An 18,423-nucleotide genomic window follows, 5' to 3' on the forward strand; every position below is an offset into this window, starting at 1 on the left:
CTTTTTTCCGCTCGCTCTCTTCTTCTTTCTCCTTCTCCTTCTTCTCACGTTCAGACCTGGATTCTGAACGATAACTGCCAAGAAAAATTCCAGATCTGAAAGAAAGACGTGTCCATCATGGCATTATAAAGGGCCATGATGGACCCATTACAGAATTCACATAAGGGGCCCAATAAGGGACCCCTTTTTACAACACTTAAAAAATGAAAATAACATAAGTGAAAAACTGAAAACATTTTGAAATAAAACGATGGATAAAATGCGACGAGATGGACGCGCCACGATGAGTACGGTGAACCCGTCGTGACGAACACAACATATGGAATTGGACGAACAAAAACAGATAATTAAACGTGAAAACGAGCCCGGGCGTGCTCTATAGGATGCTTTGACATGCCGATCGGGCTGGACACAAACCGGCGGTGATGCTGATGATAGCAAGGACGGCTCCGATGACGTTTCGTTGATGTCATTTTGGGCGCGCTCCAACACAAATCTCGTGAGTGGACGACTAAATTTTGACTATGACTTACGAGCCTCTAATTAAGGGATTCAAATAGGTTGTAGATCAGTTGTAGTAAGAAGCTTACGGAGATGATTGAGTGGTCAAGATGGGATCATCCGCCCTCGTTATAAGTGGAGATTGACTCAAGGAAGATGAGGCAGAAAAATTCCCTTGCCTGGATAGTGAGGATACTGGAGAAGGCGTTCTCCAATGATCCCCGTTACGCATTAGTACTAATCAAATGACGGATTAGGGTTTGACGATAAACCCTACCCTAAGTCGTTCGAGAGTCTCGCGCAGATGATGGATTATACATATACAGTAACTGATGAGGGTAAAGGTTCCATGAGAGAGTTCAAGACTACTCGGTATCTTCTAGAGCACAAGGTGTAGCTTGGCACCCCACGGCTTGCAAACTTAACCTATCGATTGGGTTAAATCGATCCTTATTTAATTAATCTATATGTTGATATGGTTAATAAATGTTGGTCAATAAATGTTATTGGGCCATTAAAGTTATTAACTAGAATGATACATGGGCCTAGAGGGTCACACGCACAAGGTCATAAGGGCATTGGTGGATATATTTTACTTTGGAGGGTTTTTGAGAAAAACCTTAAGTGAAATATAAAGAGGAAAAGGGGTCTCATTTGAAGCACCCATGAAAGCCTAATTTGAGAGCCTCTCCCCTTCTCCACTCTCTTCTCCACTCATCCAAGGAAGAGTGTCTTCATGGTGAGGAGATCTTCTAGATTTTGAAGAAGAGTTGAAGAAGAAGATGTGGAGATCCAAGCACTGAGTGATCGCGTGGATACTTCTAGAGGCCAGATGCGTGAACGGCTTCAGAACGATCTCGGAGCGGCAAAGTCAAGGGCAGAACGAGTTCCCCAAAAGGTACTCAGTATTTTGTTTTAAAGATCGATTGAGAATCGATCAACCATGTTTCTGCCCATTAGGAAAACTAAGAGAGTACATCTTTTTGAAATTGTTGGTTCAATTATATTGAATGACATACCTAGGAAAAGAAGAGATCTAGGAGCACCATTGATCAAGTGTGAAATTAAAGGATTGATTTTTAGTAGATATTTTTTAGATTCAGGAGCTAGTGATAATGTAATGCCTAAGGCTCTATAGGATAAATTTAAATTTGGAGATTTAGAGCCATTAATGTTAGAACTTCAATTAGCCGATGGGTTGATTAAGGAACCACATGGGAAATTAGAAGATGTGATAATAAAAGTAGAAAGTTATCAAGTCCCTGTTGATTTTGAAGTAGTTAATATGAAAATATCTGGAAATATTAATCATGCCCCTATAATTCTAGGAAGACCATTTTTAGCCACCGCTGGAGCCGTCACCAATTGGGATAAGGGATTGATAACCTTAAATGTTGGAGGAAATGAAATTAGCTTTCCTACTTCCAATGATATAAGTACTCCTAATGATAACGGTGGGGATATGTGTTTATTAAGTTTAGTTGAATAAGATAAGTTTGGTTTTGATTTACAAAGCCTTCAATTATTTACTATTGATTCCAATAATACCGATAACACGATTTATGAAGAACAACCAAATTTTCTTCCTTCAGAAATAGAGCTAAAAGCCTAACCTTCTCACCTTAAGTATGCATTCTTAGGTCCTGGAGATTCTCTCCCTGCTATTATTTCTTCTCTCTTATCCATCACACAAGAACAAGCACTAATTAAGGTGTTATCATCTTATAGGGATGCAATAGCTTGGAAAATCAATGACATTAAAGGAATTATCCTAGAAATTTATGAGCATATAATTTTTATTGAAGAAGGTTCTAAGACTTCCAGACAACTTCAGAGAAGACTTAATCCACACACGTTTGAGGTTGTGAAGAAAGAGATCCTTAACTGGTTGAAAGCTGATTTTATTAATGCAATTTCTGATAGTCCTTAGGTTAGTCCTATCCATCTAATGCCTAAAAAATAAGGGATTACAATAGCCAAAATTGAGAAATGGGAAGATGTTTAGAATAGAATAGCTTCAAGTTGGAGAGTTTGCATAGATTATAAGAAGTTTAACACAACTACAAAAAATATCACTATCCTCTTCCCTTCATTGATCAAATCCTTGAAAGATTGTCTGGACAAAACTTTTACTGTTTTCTAGATGGGTATTCACGTTATAATCAGATAGGTATCCATGAGAAGGATAAAGAGAAAATAGTATTTACATGTCCAGTAGGTACATTTGCTTTCAAGCGCATGCCTTTTGGTCTAGGCAATGCACTCGCCACTTTTCAGCAATGTTATGAATGCTATGTTTTCACATTTAGTTAGGTTTCTTTCAAAATTTTTATGCATAATTTATCTGTCTTTTGTTCTTCTTTTGATGCATGTTTAGCTAATTTAACTAATTTTTTGCTCATCTGCGTGAAGAACAAGTTGGTACTCATTTAGAAAAAGTCCTACTTATGGTGTAGGAAGGAATAATGTTGCGACATCAAGTCAGCAAGGGTGGGTTAGAAGTGGACAAGGTCAACATTGAAGTGATCAAGGGCCTCCTCTTCCAACCACACTTAAGAAGCTAAGTGGGTTCTGATAAAATGCATGTTTAACGCTTTGCATGTCTATTTGCATTAAATCACTCATATTTGCATGTTATCAAGCTTGAAATGATTAAATGTATTTTTAGAATGATTTTATGAATTTTATGAATTTCTGGGATTTTGATAAAAATAGATTCTAAAAGAATATAATTTTTAAGACATAATAAGATTTTTCTAGAAATTTTAGACATTAAATTTGGAAATATAGGATTTTCCTAAGTTGAAAATATATATTTATGCATATTTCTTGGGATTTTATATTATTTAATATGAAATTATAAAGTTTTTTGGATTTTTTTGGGTGAAAGGGGGCGTGGGGTGCTCATGTACACTCATTTAAAACAAAAGAAAAAAAAGAGGAGAGAAGAACGAGGGTGACGTGGCACGCCACGTCGCCATGACATTCTCGAGAAATATTTATTAAACATTTCTTTGTTTTTCTTTATCCTTTTTTCAGGTACACGTGACGCAGAATACAAAGAGTGCCACACAGAATATGAAAAATGCGGAATATCAAGCGCGTTGACCTCTAAACGGGCACGGAAAATGAGGATGCTAACGATGAGATAAGGAAATTAAGGGCTAGGATTGGCCCAACTTCAAACAACCATAACTTTTAACCTACAACTCTGATTGAGCTGAAATTTTCAGCGTTGCTTCATCTTCCCCTCCTCTTTTTATCCATACCCTCTGATCTATAAATAGAGGCATTGATCATTGTGAAATTCATCTTGAAATTGCTTCCTACTTTTGTGGGCTGATTGAGAGATAGTGAGTTTTGAGATCCATCAAGAGTATTCTTGGTGTCCTAAATGTGTGGGAAGAAGCATTGGAGAAGAGGGAGAGCTTACAGACACTCCTAAATCTCTGTGATCCTGGCAAAATGTAAGGATCTAAGGTACGTGTCTTCGCCTTTTGTTGTATCTTTCCTGACACCATAGTTAATGTAGTTAGGGTTTATCATCATATGTTCACTTACATTTTACTCTCTTATCTCGTCTCTCTATCCTCTCCATCGTACCACTCCATATCAAATCTCTATCCTCGTTCATACCATCGTCCATCATCGTGTCAGTTACTTTCACTTATTCTTTTATTTAAGATAAATTAACACATAACTTACGTATATTTAATCGATATCACTAGCTCATATCTTTGAATCTTGTCCTCATCTATCCTCTCTTTGATCATCACTAGCATAAGAATTTAATTCCTTAATCATCGTTCCCTGTGGAGATGATCCATATTCATCACTAACTAAGTATTTTTACATACGGTTAAATATATTTTTATTGACTAATCTTAATTACCAACGACGAATTAAAGCCCTAAAATTGAGATTATCAAGTTCCTTGGCTACGCTGTTGTCTATAGAAGATTTATTAAAGATTTCATTACAATCTCCAAACCTTTGACTCATCTACTCTCAATAAATATTGATTTTGTTTTAGATGAGAGTGCTAAAAGATCCTTTTTGCACATTATGTATTGACTTCATGGTGATAGGATCTGTTAATATTCATCCAAAGAAGATATATGAATATTATCCTCATGTTTTTTTTCTTTCAATAAATGAAAATTTTGGCTTTTATCCCTCATTCAGATAGTAATATACGCATTTCATAGTCCAATGAATTCAGTTCATTAATGTCAAAAAAATGTATTATGAAAAGAAAGGCAGTGGGGTGTCATCAAGATGGTCATCGAGTACATAATCAGATCCATTGTTAGATCCTTTGTTGTTGATTACACATGTGACATCCTGATGGGTGATAAGAAGATCTTTGGAGGTCAACTATGGGGTTCACTTTAAGAATATAGTTGGTCATCTTTAGTTGACTTAATGTATTAGTCCTGATGCCATCACCATTTTGATTAATCACATAAATGGTGGTAGGAGGGTGTCACCTAGAGGCTCCAAGCCTGAATCAGAACCGCTGCTCAAAGGTGGTCGCCAAGGTTATTATCATTGTCTCTCACCCATTCTCTCTATTTAAATGTTTCCTTATTCATTTCTACCTATGTTAGACTCTAACATTAGGTTTATCTCATCTCCCTTTATTCTCTTTCCTTCAAGGGCTCTCTGTATGTTCATTATTCTTCCTTTCTCTTCTTGTTTTTTTCCACTGTTTGTGGTGTTTTCCCTTACTTTCTCATTGTTTGTACATTTCTCTACTTCACTTGTCTCTATATATTTTCGTCTGGTTCTCTCTCTCTTTATATCTATGTATTTATCTTTCTATCTATCATTTTCATTTCCCATTGTCTATTTCCCTTTTGCTCCCTGTTTTTTACATGCTCTCTTTAACCTTCTATCTCTTGCTTCACCCCTCCTCATTTTCATTTGTATGTTTTTTTTATTCCTTCCCTTCCGTTGTACCTCTCTCTCCGTATCTTTCTCTCTCTATCTCTTATTTTTCCCTCATGTCTCTCTATCCCTTATTCATTCTTCATATCCCTGATTCTAGATTTTTCTCTCTCCTCAGTCACTATATCTCTCTCTCTCTTTTCTTCTCCTTGATTTCTCTCTCTCTTTTCTTCTCCTTGATTTCTCTCTCTCCTAAGTTATGCTCTTAGAGACTTTTGCCATCACCCTTCCTTCTCTTTCTTTTACACTCCCTCTCTTCCCTTATTTCTGCCTGTCTCTTGATCTCTTCTCCCCATCTTCCTATTTCCTCTTTTTCCCCCTATGTCCACCTCTCTTTGTGTGTCTCTCTTCTCATGCACTGCCTTTTATCTGATTTTACAAATATCTCTCCCTTTTTTCCCGTCTGAAAATTTCTCTCTTCAACTCCTTTATATCTGATAGTATATTTGATTTTCTAGTTATATCTCTCTTCTTTCCTTTCCCCTGCATATGTCTCTCTCTTCACATTTACCTTTCCTCTATCTTCCTCTAATTCTCCTTTGTGGACTTGCCAAAAATAGGATTCATGATTCTACTCAACTCTTGCTGTTATGATGCTATGTCTATTTCATAAGAGATATGAAAATACAAAATTATTTCGATGACTGCTACATGGTGTTGGGCTCTCTAATGAGATGCCAAAGACTTCATCTTGGTTAACAACTGGTCAAAGTCGTCGTGTGACTTGATGAGGCTGAGTCGCACGTGCTGGCTAGAAGCTCCATAGAGTATCCCCTCTCGTGGGATTATCCCTCCAGTCCTCATCACTGTAGCGCAGTCCATGTCAGTCTCCCTCTCACACTTCAACCATGCATAAGCTGCAGCTGTAGCAGCTCAGTCAGTATCTTGAATAAGGGGAAATATAAATGTCTGAAGAGAGATAGGCAGAAAGAGAGATAAAAACAGCCAGAGGTAGTAAAAAGAAAACATTTCTATTTAAAAATTTTGAGTGAGAGAGCCTAAAAGATGTTCAAAATGAGAGATAATGAGTAAGATGAAGATAAAGATAGCGAGAGGGCATGAGAGATATAGTGAAAGTGAGAAAGTGAGATGGGGGAAGATAGTGAGACAGGTTGAGGCTGAAAATAGAGAGAGAGAGAAAGTGAGCCAGAGAGGTACTGGAAGAGAGACATAAAAATTTAGCCAGAGAGAGGCTGAAAGATAAAAAGAGAGAAAAGTGAGCTAGAGAGAGAAATAGACTGAAAGAGATAGCAGAAGGTAGAGAGAGAGCTAGAGAGAGTGAAAGAGAGAAAGTTTAAGAGAGATAGAGCATAATATATAGAGAGAGAAAGGGAGATATGGAAGCAGAGAGAGAGTCACTAGGAAGAGGACAAAGAAAGAGAGGAACTCTGAGAGGACAGGGAGAGAGAGAAATACATCCAGACAAAGAGAGAGATAGAACAGTCACGCACATAGACGTACAGAGAGGGAGAGAGAGAGAGCGGGAAATAAAGAGAAAGTGATAGAGGACAATAAAGAAAGAGAGAGATAAAGGGAGAGAGAGGGGAAAGAGGTAGACAGATATTTAAAGAGAGAGTAATAAAATAAAGAGAGAGAGGGGGAAGAGAGAGAGAGAGAGAAAGGAAGAGAGAAAGAAAGTGACACGGAGAGAGAAAGAAAGAGAGGGAGATAGAGAGGAAGAAAGAAACAAAGAAAGAGAGAGGAATAAAGGATTAATTAAAGGGTGAGAGAGAGAGGGAGAAACAGAGAGGAGGAAATAAATAAATAAAGAAAAGAAGAAAGAAAGATAAAGAGGGAGAAAGAGAGAGGAAAGAAATAAATAAAGAAAATGAGAGAGAAAGAGAGAGGAAATAAATAAATCAAGAGGGGGAGAGAGAGGAGGAAGAAATAAATCAAGAGAGGACGAGAGAAATAAGTAAACAGAGCGAGAGAGCAAGAGAGAGGAGGAAGAAATAAGAAAACATGAGAGAGAAAGAGAGAGGAAGAAAGAAATAAGAGAGAGAAAGAGAGGTAGAGAGAGAGATAGATAGCGAGAGAGGGTAATAGAGGGAGAGAGAAGGAGAGAGAGGGAGATAGCGAGAGAGGGAGATAGAGGGAGAGAGAAGGAGAGAGGAGAGAGAGGGAGAGAGCAAGAGATAGTGAGAGATAGAGGGAGAGAGGAGAAGAGAGAGAGATAGAGATATAGAGGAAGAGAGAGGGATAGAAAGAGAGAGCTATCGAGAAATAGACGGAGAGAGAGGGAGAGAAAGAGAGATAGAGATAGAGAGATAGAGGAAGAGAGAGGGAGAGAAAGAGAGCTATCGAGAGATAGACGGAGAGAGAGGAAGAGAGAGAGATAGAGAGATAGAGGCATAGAGATAGAGGGAGAGAAAGAGAGCTATCGAGAGATAGACGGAGAGAGAGGAAGAGAGAGAGATAGAGAGATAGAGGCATAGAGATAGAGGGAGAGAGAGGAAGAGAGAGAGATGTCGATAGGTAGATAGATACATAAACAGCCGGATAAATATAGAACGCGGTAGGGTCACTGACCCGGAGAAGGATCCCTGGTGATGCGGAAGTAGTTGCAGTACTCCGGAGAGAGCTTCTGAAGAGAAAACCGATCGGAAGAAGCGACGACAGCGTTCAGTTTAGCCCAGCGATCTCTGGTTAAGGCATACCCAAACCTGAAGATATCTCCCTTCTTTTTTATCTGCATTATCATCTCCTTGATGATCTTCAGCGCCCTCAGCTGAGTATCACGGGAGACCCCCATCGTGTCCTCGTCCATGTACATAACAATCCTTTCATAGATCGTCTTGTTCTTGATCAGCGCCCATCTGCACATCCAACGCAGTTTCTTCTCTTAAGAATCATTCGATTATGTGAATGATTATTGTCTTGATACGGTCGAGTACCCGAATCTGCTGCCAGCATGGCCGCTGATCTTGGAGAGGGTGAAGAGGGAGAGATCGTCGTCGGCGGGGGTTTTAATGGCGGAGAAGTGTGGCCAATAATACGCGCGGTCGTAGGTGGTGGCCGCGCTGTAGACGACAGCGAGTTGCCATCGTCCGTCCGGATTGTTCGGTGAGGTGACGAACTCGATGACGGTCTCTCTCGAAGATCTGGTTGAGTTGAGCAGATCAGATGTCGCTCCTTTCCACTCGAAATCATTCCAGTATGCTGTCTGGGTCTTGTATGCCTGCGAAGAAATTTTGAGGTGTTGCTTAGACTGAAATTCACGTGATGATAATAGATGATGATGAAGTAAAGAAGAAGTGATTATGTGTCCGCTAAGCTTGCTAAGAAGTGCAGAAGAATTGTATGGTCTTAAATAACAAATTTTGAGAGGGAAATTTTGAGGAATCGCAAAGACTCAAAATCTTGATCTGCAGACGGAAATCAAATTGATGATAATGTATATGATGAGGATTAAGATGACGACGACGACGATGAGGATGTTGATGGGTCCACTAAGTGCGCCAAGAACTGTAGAAGACTCTTATGATTATGATAGTCATGATGGTGATGACGATTATAGTGATAATGCTGATGTAGTTGGGTTACGACGATTATGATGATAATGATGATAGTGATGATGGCTATGATGATAATGATGAGGCTGGTGTATAACTATTATGATGATGACGATGGTGGTGATTGTGATGATTATGATAATAGTCATGACGGTGACGATGATGAAGTAGGTGGGTTATGTCGATTATGATGATTATGATGATAATGATGATGATGACGATGATAATGATGATGATGATCACGATGGTGATAATGATGACGGTGATGAAGAATACGATGATGATGATGGTGTTGAGGGGCTATAACGATTATGATGATGATGACGATGATGATGATTATGATTATGAGTATGATTATGATTCTGATGATGATGATGATTATGATAGTGACGATAGCAATGACGACTATGACGATTACGATGATGATGAAGAACACGATGATGATGATGGTGTTGAGAGGCTATGACGATTGTGATGATGATGATGATGACGATGACGATGATTATGATTATGATTCTGATGATGATTATGATTATAATAGTGACGATGGCAATGACGACTATGGCGATAATGATGATGATGGTGTTGGCGGGTTACAGGATAGTAGGGGACAGAGGCGACAACGGTGGCAGGAGAGGAGGAAATATCGGGAGCGAGGGCGTGGAGGGCAGCGTTGAGAAGCTGCGTGGAGCCTGCGCCAAACACCATGAATTTGCCCTCTACGTTGGCATTGCCGACGAACTTGTGAAGGAGGCGGACGTGACGCTCGAGCTCACGTGTCATGGACGGCCCACCGTCTGCGTTGTAGCTCATACGGTGCCATGCCGGAATCACCACGCTGCCGCCTTCTGAATGGACCCGCCAGTATGGCTCCAGGAACCTCGGGTCCCCACTGCATGATTATCATTACTTGATCTGTTCATCATACTTCTACCAATCGATCGAATAATTACTCTTATCTATCTATCTATCTATCTATCTATCTATCTATCTATCTATCTATCTATCTATCTATCTATCTATCTATCTATCTATCTATCTATCTATCTATCTATCTATCTATCTATCTATCTATCTATCTATCTATCTATCTATCTATCTATCTATCTATCTATCTATCTATCTATCTATCTATCTATCTATCTATCTATCTATCTATCTATCTATCTATCTATCTATCTATCTATCTATCTATCTATCTATCTTTCCTTCTATTCTATCTATCGGTTTTTCTATCTATCTTTCCATTTATTTTATCTATCCACAAACGCGACCAAACGCACGGACACACGCAGATATCTGTCTGTCTATCGACGTTTCCATCTACCATCGATTTATCTTTCAATCCGCAATTAATCCATCCATCTATGTATGTTATATATGTCAATCCAAATCCATCCTTCCATCGATCTATTTGTTTATATGAAGATGTATCTATAAATCCAAATCCATTCATCCATCTGTTTATTTATATATCTGATTATCTTTAAAATATCGTCACAACTCTATTTATTTTTTATGATGTCCCCGTCTATGAATTCTTTCACAAACCTTGTGGCGTCGGCAGAGCACAAGGGCAAGAATTCCGAGCAATCCGGGCCGGTGTAGCAGTTGTTGCACTCACAGACTGGTCTCCCATCTTCTCGGAGCCCGTCCACGAAGGCCAACCCATGCCCAGAGCAGGAGAAAGCCGCTGCAAATTCCGCCTCTTCTGCCGCCTTCTTCGTCTATGTTAGCGTCGCCTCACCCAGTTCTAAATTGACCCAGAACGAGAGGTTGATACAGACGAGCACTAGTCTGCTTGCGACTCCCATGTTATGTGGGCGATAAAGAGAGAGAGGGAGGGGATTGGCTTGCGGATTTGTATGGAGAGAGTGAGAGATAGAAATCCTTGCTTCGTTAATTAGGAGATATTGCAGTCTGCAGGGAATTCGGGAATGACGTCTTGTATTGGTGAGCTCTCTGCCTCTGTCTGTCTCTATATCTATCTATCTCCCTCTCTCTTTCTCTAGCTCTCTCTCTCCTTCTGTCTCTCTTTCTGTCTTTCTGTCTCTATCACTCTCTTTCTCTCTCTATCTCTCAATCTCTCTCCTTTTCTGTCGCTCTCAAACTCTATCTTTCTCGCTTTCTCTCTACCTTTCTCAGCCTCTCTTTCTTTCTCCCTATATCTTTCTCTATCTCTCTCTCCCTCTCTGTCTCTCTCGAACTCTATTTTTCACTCTTTCTCTCTCTACCTTTCTCAGTCTCTCTCTATCTTTCTCTATCACTCTCTCCCTCTCTGTCTCTCTCTAACTCTATTTTTCACTCTTTCTCTCTCTCTCGATTTCTTTCTCTCTCTTCTCTCTCTCTCTCTCTCTTCTCTCTCTCTTCTCTCTCGATTTCTCTCTCTCTCGATTTCTTTCTCTCTCTTCTCTCTCGATTTCTCTCTCTCTCTCTCTCTCTCTCTCTCTCTTTCTCTCTCTCTCGATTTCTTTCTCTCTCTTCTCTCTCGATTTCTCTCTCTCTCTCTCTCTCTCTCTCTCTCTCTCTCTCTCTCTCTCTCTCTCTCTCTCTCTCTCTCTCTCTCTCTCTCTCTCTCTCTCTCTCTCTCTCTCGATTTCTTTCTCTCTCTTCTCTCTCGATTTCTCTCTCTCTCTCTCTCTCTCTCTCTCTCTCTCTCGATTTCTTTCTCTCTCTTCTCTCTCGATTTCTCTCTCTCTCTCTCTCTCTCTCTCTCTCTCTCTCTCTCTCTCTCTCTCTCTCTCTCTCTCTCTCTCTCTCTCTCTCTCTCTCTCTCTCTCTCTCTCTCTCTCTCTCTCTCTCTCTCTCGCTTTCTTTCTCTCTCTTCTCTCTCGATTTCTCTCTCTCTCTCTCTCGATTTCTTTCTCTCTCTTCTCTCTCGATTTCTCTCTCTCTCTCTCTTTCTCTCTCTTTCTCTCCCTTTTTCTCTCTCTCTCTCTCTTTCTCTCACTCTTTCTCTCTCTCTCTCGATTTCTTTCTCTCTCTTCTCTCTCGATTTCTTTCTCTCTCTTCTCTCTCGATTTCTCTCTCTCTCTCTCTCTCTCTTTCTCTCTCTTTCTCTCTCTTTCTCTCTCTTTCTCTCTCTTTCTCTCTCTTTCTCTCTCTTTATCTCTCTCTCCATCTCGATTTCTTTTTCTCTCTATCTCTTCTCTATCTCTCTCTCTCCCTCTCTCTATCGTTTTCTATCTCTCTATCTCTATATGTTGAGATCAATCTCGAGATATTCTCTTCTATAAACGACTAGCGCTAGCGACGGTCAAGCCGACTGGATCTTTGCCACAATTATAATTGCATCTATTATTGGGACCCGTAGTTTTGTCATTTTAGTTGTGTACATCTCACCGAATGACAAAGTGCCTTCTCGTGACAAAAAATAATTCTCAAGGAAAAGTAAAAGTTACAAAAATTCCGAATACCGAGGGTTTACCCCATTAATGGCCCATCTGCTTGTCATAGCCAAGGTAGAGTGCGATTATAATTTACAAAATTAAACAAATGTAAGATCTGATAATGTGGCAATGTTAATGCATGAGTAAATAATAGACACAAGCCTTGTCATCTATCCCAGACCAACACTCATGGAGCCTCTCTTAGCGTCAGGGGGATTTTCTATCATCACTGTATTTGCCCTTGCAGTTCTTGTCCTTGTCCTCTTTGAAGAAAATGAAGTTGATATAGCGACAGAGAGACAATCAAATAGCAGAGAGTGTTTGGTATGGATTGCCATCCTGTAAACATTTAATTACAATTCTTTGGTATTTATAGTGTTGCAAATGTGCGGTTAGGCTTATAATTAATTTCCATTAGAAGTGTGGTTAAGTTTGTAAATTAGCCCCATTAAATGAATCTGGTTAAATTCCATCATAAATGTGAGATAAAGTATTTGTTATATCAGACTAGGGGTACGTGCTCTATTCTTTAGTTATGAGTTGTCTTATATTATATATTTTTCAACTAATAGTACAGATCATTATCTTATAGGTATGAGAAATGTTTTTTTATAATTGGTTGGATTGAATAAGTCAACGATTGGTATCACAAATGCTCTATCATCGTAAATGTGAGATAATGTGAAAATTGGTTGGATTGCTATCCAAAATACTTTATCTCACATCATCATAATTGTGAGGTGAAGTATTTGTGGCGAAACTTCTTCAAGTTCACCACCAAGATGACAGGGTGCCTGTCTATAAGGATGACACACAATTTTTGTAAGGGTGTGTAAACAGGTGTCAAATCTAACCCCTACTAGAGATGAAGTTGATTGTCACCTGCTTGGTACCAATTTATATATTGAAAAGTGGAAATCAATCTTCACAGACTGATTCATGATTTCAAATACTTAGCCAACTTCCTGGTAAGGGCACCATGATTATCACAACACAATGTGGGAGGTATCACAATTAGATTTCAAACTTCTTGATGTAAATATCTCATCTATAGGATTTTTCCTTCTGTATTGGCCAAGGACTTATATGTTGCTTTGATGCTTGATCTGGAAATTCTATCATGGTTGACTATCAAACCTCCATTGGTTGCATTTAATAGGGTTAATCCATTAGAAAATTATGAGAGATGTCATTTTCTGATATTTTTACTACTTAGGCCATGTAATTCATTACATCATCTTCCTTCAGATATATAATCCTATTCTGGCCCGAACAATCATAACTAGATCACACAATCACCATCATGGACTTGTTGCTAAAAACAAGCAACAACTCTTTAGTCATAGTGATAAACCAGAATTTGGGTTCAATAATTCATTTTAAGACTCTAATTTATGCAACAATATTGATAAAACTTTTTCTTACTTTGAAGAGGGTAAGTAAGGGTTGATTCCAAAAGGAGCAGGTAATGAGAGCATAAATTGCAATTCAAATATATTTTAAAATAAGTTTTGGGTGATTTAATATTTTTTTGGATTTTTTAAACTATTTTCTAAAGAGCAAATCAATGGAATGAAGGAAAAATAGTTGAAACTATTTTAAATATATAAAATAAATATTTATGTTGTTTCTATCAATTTTAATAATTTATTGTGATTTTAAAGAATTTTTTGGTATATTATAAGGCAATAAATAAATTTTAAGCAAAAATAAAACCTTAGGCAGACTTTACGCAGCAAAATTTGCTAGCAGTGGCATGCTGCTAGGTGGCAGAAACTAGTGGACAAAAAATATTGTAAATTTTGCTACATGAGGAATGTTTGAGTATCGTTTGATGCATTGTAAAGCATCTAGGCTATCAACTAGAATGTTTACCTATAGAAAATGATGTAGCACAACTATCAGGATTGTTCCGATTGTGTTATACAAGAAGAACAGATCGGTCACAAAACACTAAAATGAAGATGCAAAATGATACCTAAAGTTTATTTTAAAATATAATGATAAGTATGTCATTTGTCAGATGATCTGTGATGTAGTCGGTTGGATTACACCGGACGGGATATGAAACAGACAGACTCCCAATGATCCGGTTGTCGGATTCAGGCCGACGGTGTAGGGGACGTTCGTCGCCCGTGAGCGTCCGCACGATCAAAGAAATTTAGTTCGATATTGTCAAGAAACTCTCTAACACATATATGGTGGCTAAGTTTATGACACATAGAAAATCTCTCATAGGCAGAGGGGCAGTTGTATATCGGCACTGAAAAAAGTAACTAATACTACAAATTAGAGAGGGGAATATAGGATGTAACTTGTGCCTTGATCCGGAGTCGAGAGTCGAAGTGAATGTCACCACGAACTGGAATAGAAATCCAAGGCGGAGAGGATCTCAGTCATCAAATTCGTAATGATTGTGGGATACCTCAGAGTTTTGTCTAATCGAGCAGTGAATTGGACTGAAAGTGTAGCGCCAGTGAACAACAGCCGTAGATGCACCCTTGTCCTTTGGGAACAGGAATCAGAGGAGTCCTGCGCGTCTGAATCAGCATTGAAATTCAGATGCTTCTGAGCCACGTCCGTCGGGGTTGATCAAGGATAGTTGTGCAGGTAGATTAGTAAGCAAATAGGTGGGCAACCACAAAGGCAGTTATTGACGCGATTTGAAAAGGATTCCACGGACGTCGCACACTATGTCAACGATCAAAGAAGATAGGGCAACGGCTCTGGGAATGACTGAAGATCGTCTAAGGAGCTGGCTAGATGTTGTTGATCAACATAGAAGACCGGAAGAATCCAGTGTCAGCACCTTGATGGGGCAAAACATGACTGAAAGGGCATGGTAGAATTGCGCGGTCTGAAATGAGGGTAACACAATTATTGTCAGTGACAAGAATTGAGGAAACAGTAGAGAAGAGATGGAGAACTTGAGGAAGTAAGAAATAGTATAGAATTGCAGAGAAGGGACTAGAAGAAAATTCTGTGAATTACAACAATCATTTTAAGGTCCTATTTATAGAATAGAAAGGAGACGAAGAGACGTTAGCCGTTTTAATGACGGCATGGTGAGCTCTGTGATGATGACACATGTTACGGCCAAGTCTTCATCACTGAGCCTGGCCACCTGTTGTTTCAACGGTAATTATAGCAGAGGATTATGGCTGTAGTAGAACAGGCTTGCGTACGACCGACGGCTTTCCAACATTCCAAGGTGCTGTCGCTTGTACGGCTGACGACTGTGCTGCGTCTCGATGCAGGTTTGATATCTGTGAACCGTGCCCTGACACAGATGTTATGATAACTGATGGAGGACCATCCAGCCGACATCGCTCTGACCCGTTGCCAGCCCTGTCGCAGAACCCAAGCCGACGTGAAGAATCAACAGTTCCACTACTAGGTTTGATAAGCGGCATCGTCGTCTCGCTACGTGTCCAATGTCCGGGGGCAAAATTTTATGGTTTTATGTTTTCATTGTTGTTGGACTGATGGGAGGCCCCTCCTACGCGAGTACCGGCCTCCTGAATGCTTTCCTTATTTGAATTTGCTTAGTGTCCTCTTTAGGGGAAGAAAACCTTGTTGGGTTTCTCCTCCCCTAAAGAATCCTCTTAAGGGAAGCCCAGTAGGCTCCCCTTAAGAGGGAGGGGCCCAATAGGGCCACCTTCCCCCACAACTGCCACTTCCCCAATATAAGAAGGGAAGAGCAGACGTGGAGGAAAAAGAAGAAGTCATTGTGAACTTTCAGATCTCGTTTTTTTTAGTCTGACAGTTATTTCTTTGTTCATTGTGCTTGTTGTATAAAAAAAGAAGAGTTTCAGAGGAGAATCGAGAGGTGTTGTGGCTGACAGGAGAAATCTCAACGAATATTGCATCAGAGTGGCAATTTACCACTTCCCTCCGGTCCAAGAAGAAGGGTATATCTTCGTTGCGTCAGAATTTCATCGTCTCTCTCCTAGAGAAGAAGATTGTTTCTTAGTTTAGCATTCGAACTATTTTTTGAAGATTATCTCATCAGATTACTGTCTTCACAGACGAATTTCATCACTGGTCGATGCCCCATTACAGATTTCAATCATCCTCCGAAGACTCAATTTTCTCACCTGCTTGGAGTGCCCGGTGAGAAGAAAGGAGCATCAATTGTCCGTTACTGAACGCCGCCGCAGCATACAATCTGCTGCCGCACTATACAGTTTATCGAGGAGCTTCTGCAACCCTTTCACTGTGTCTTGTTTTGGTGATTCCGTCGATCGATCGCCATCCACCGTTCGCCGTTCTGACAACCTGAGCCGTATTGAGGAACTCCGTTAGCCACGGGTGTTTTCTGCGAGTTCCTCATGCCAGTGATGACCAGGTTGCTCAAATCTGACGCCCGACGCCCTCTGCATCCTTCCGGGCAACTATCAATTCTCTAAACCTCGCCGGTGTCTGAATTTGGGCGTGGTTGTCTGCCGATGCCAGCAAATCTCCGGCAACGCTGCACCCTTGATCTGGAATTCTGACACGATTGTTTCCCTTCTCCGGCTGGTTGTCCGTGTTTACGTTGACCAACCATATGGGTTGTGACTTCCCTGTTCCATCCTCTTCGTGAGTCCAAACGGGGCCTTCGCTGGCTTCCCTCTTGCATCTCAAAAGCATCGAGTCAGCCGCTCTTTCGACACGACAGGAGGATATATCAACGGGGATCTGAGGCACCTTGCTCTTCACGGAAATTAATTCATTCAGTTGACACTTCTTGGAAGTGCTTCCTCCTCAAACGTTCATCGTCTCATCGATTTGCGTCATCACGCCTTGCTGTCTAGATTGCACCCGTAGGTCACTTCCAATCACTCCCCTCCATTTAACCAGTTTTAATTACATCTTTCAGTACCGACGTCGTTTACTCCGCTGCCTCGAGAGATTTCCATATTGATTATAGGTCTAATCACCGCCGAAGTGTTAGGACATTTTCTTTGCTGGTATTGAGACTATTCGTTTATGTTGACGGTGCGGACGCTCTTGGACGAGAATATCCCCCACTCGTCGTCTTTCGATCTGTTCATATCGATTATTGGGAACTTGATTGTGACAAACACCCGTCACATGTCGCATAGCTGGACTGCATCTTCAGGTCATTGGACGATCATCGTACTTCTCGTTAATAGTTTTCTCAAATCATACACATTAATTCACTCCATATCATTGCATTTGAAATCTACCTTCCGAGCGTAACACGAAGTGTCAATACTGACCGACGTGTTACACCAATAACTGAGTCAGAGTGTGGAGATCGAGGCTGGACAGTGGAGGCGCCTCGAGGTTGGATTGAGTTGAATGCTTTAACAGTCAGTTGTCTCCACCGGTAAGATTGTGGCCTCGCAAATCCAGGGAACACGGTGCTGGATTGCATTTCAAACCATGTGATCCATGACAAGCATTTTCTTGGGGTGAGAAGTGTATCGACAGTCAACCTATGGGCTCGTAGATTGGCGGCTCTTGACAGCGATCAAATTACTGAACGAATGGAGGGGCGTCAAGATGATCGATACTCAACGCAGCGCAATCCTCTTGGAGATGTTTTCTGGAGCACAAGGGGATCAAATTGAAGCCTCGACCGCTGGAATTCACAACTTCATTCTCCTGTCGAACCTTCTTCACCGATCCTCTTCACCAACAATCTTCTTCACCATTAGTCTTCACCGTCAAACCATGGCCGTTACCGCTATGTTTTTTAGGGCAGATCTATGGCGGACCCACCCAATAGAAAAGGGAAATAACAAAGAAACAGAACACAAAATTTCCATATGCAACTTCTTCAATCATCCAAGGATCTCTTCACATAGGAATCTTCTTCAAGTAAATCGATGATCTGTTCCAGAGAACAAATTACTGGCGCCTAGAATTGGAGAAGCCAGTGATAATGGTCAAATCTTCAGCGATTTCTGTTTCTTCCTAATCAGATCAAGAAGATCTTCAACAAAAGAAAAAAAAGGCGACACTCTCTAAATAACAGTAACTGCCAATTAAACTTCCAGATCTGGATATTCAAACAACAACAAGCATACCTCCTCCATGTTCATCCTCCCTATTCTTTTATA

At 40.2% G+C, this 18,423-nt stretch overlaps 1 protein-coding gene across 2 annotated transcripts; it reads right to left on the minus strand.

Moving 5' to 3' along the window:
* Window positions 1-6,033: 6,033 nt before the first annotated feature.
* Window positions 6,034-11,025, minus strand: LOC144709628 (Pyridoxal phosphate (PLP)-dependent transferases superfamily protein). Of its 2 annotated transcripts, none has more exons than XM_078583216.1 (5): window positions 10,515-11,025; window positions 9,561-9,855; window positions 8,346-8,629; window positions 7,981-8,267; window positions 6,034-6,308 (listed from the first exon to the last, which is right to left on the minus strand). In XM_078583216.1, exons 2-5 carry the CDS (start codon window positions 9,774-9,776, stop codon window positions 6,118-6,120), a joined length of 978 nt encoding a protein of 325 aa, XP_078439342.1. In that variant the 5' UTR covers window positions 9,777-9,855; window positions 10,515-11,025; the 3' UTR covers window positions 6,034-6,117. The 2 variants fall into 2 exon arrangements, with proteins under 2 accessions (XP_078439342.1, XP_078439341.1); XM_078583215.1 differs by having other exon boundaries at window positions 6,034-6,314; window positions 10,515-10,982.
* Between the last annotated feature and the right edge of the window lie 7,398 nt (window positions 11,026-18,423).

Source organism: Wolffia australiana, chromosome 11 (assembly GCF_029677425.1).
Source record: "Wolffia australiana isolate 7733 chromosome 11, ASM2967742v1".
In the NCBI taxonomy this organism is placed as follows: Eukaryota; Viridiplantae; Streptophyta; class Magnoliopsida; order Alismatales; family Araceae; genus Wolffia; species Wolffia australiana.

What these genes read in the sequence shown, in the direction of transcription:
- LOC144709628 (XM_078583215.1), bottom strand. Translation starts at nt 9,776, where the DNA reads ATGAGCTACAACGCAGACGGTGGGCCGTCCATGACACGTGAGCTCGAG. An exon ending in CATGCTGGCAGCAGATTCGG is followed by an intron (nt 8,268 to 8,345) that starts GTACTCGACCGT and finishes TTGGATGTGCAG; the next exon opens with ATGGGCGCTGATCAAGAACA. An exon ending in CACCAGGGATCCTTCTCCGG is followed by an intron (nt 6,315 to 7,980) that starts GTCAGTGACCCT and finishes GAGCTGCTACAG; the next exon opens with CTGCAGCTTATGCATGGTTG.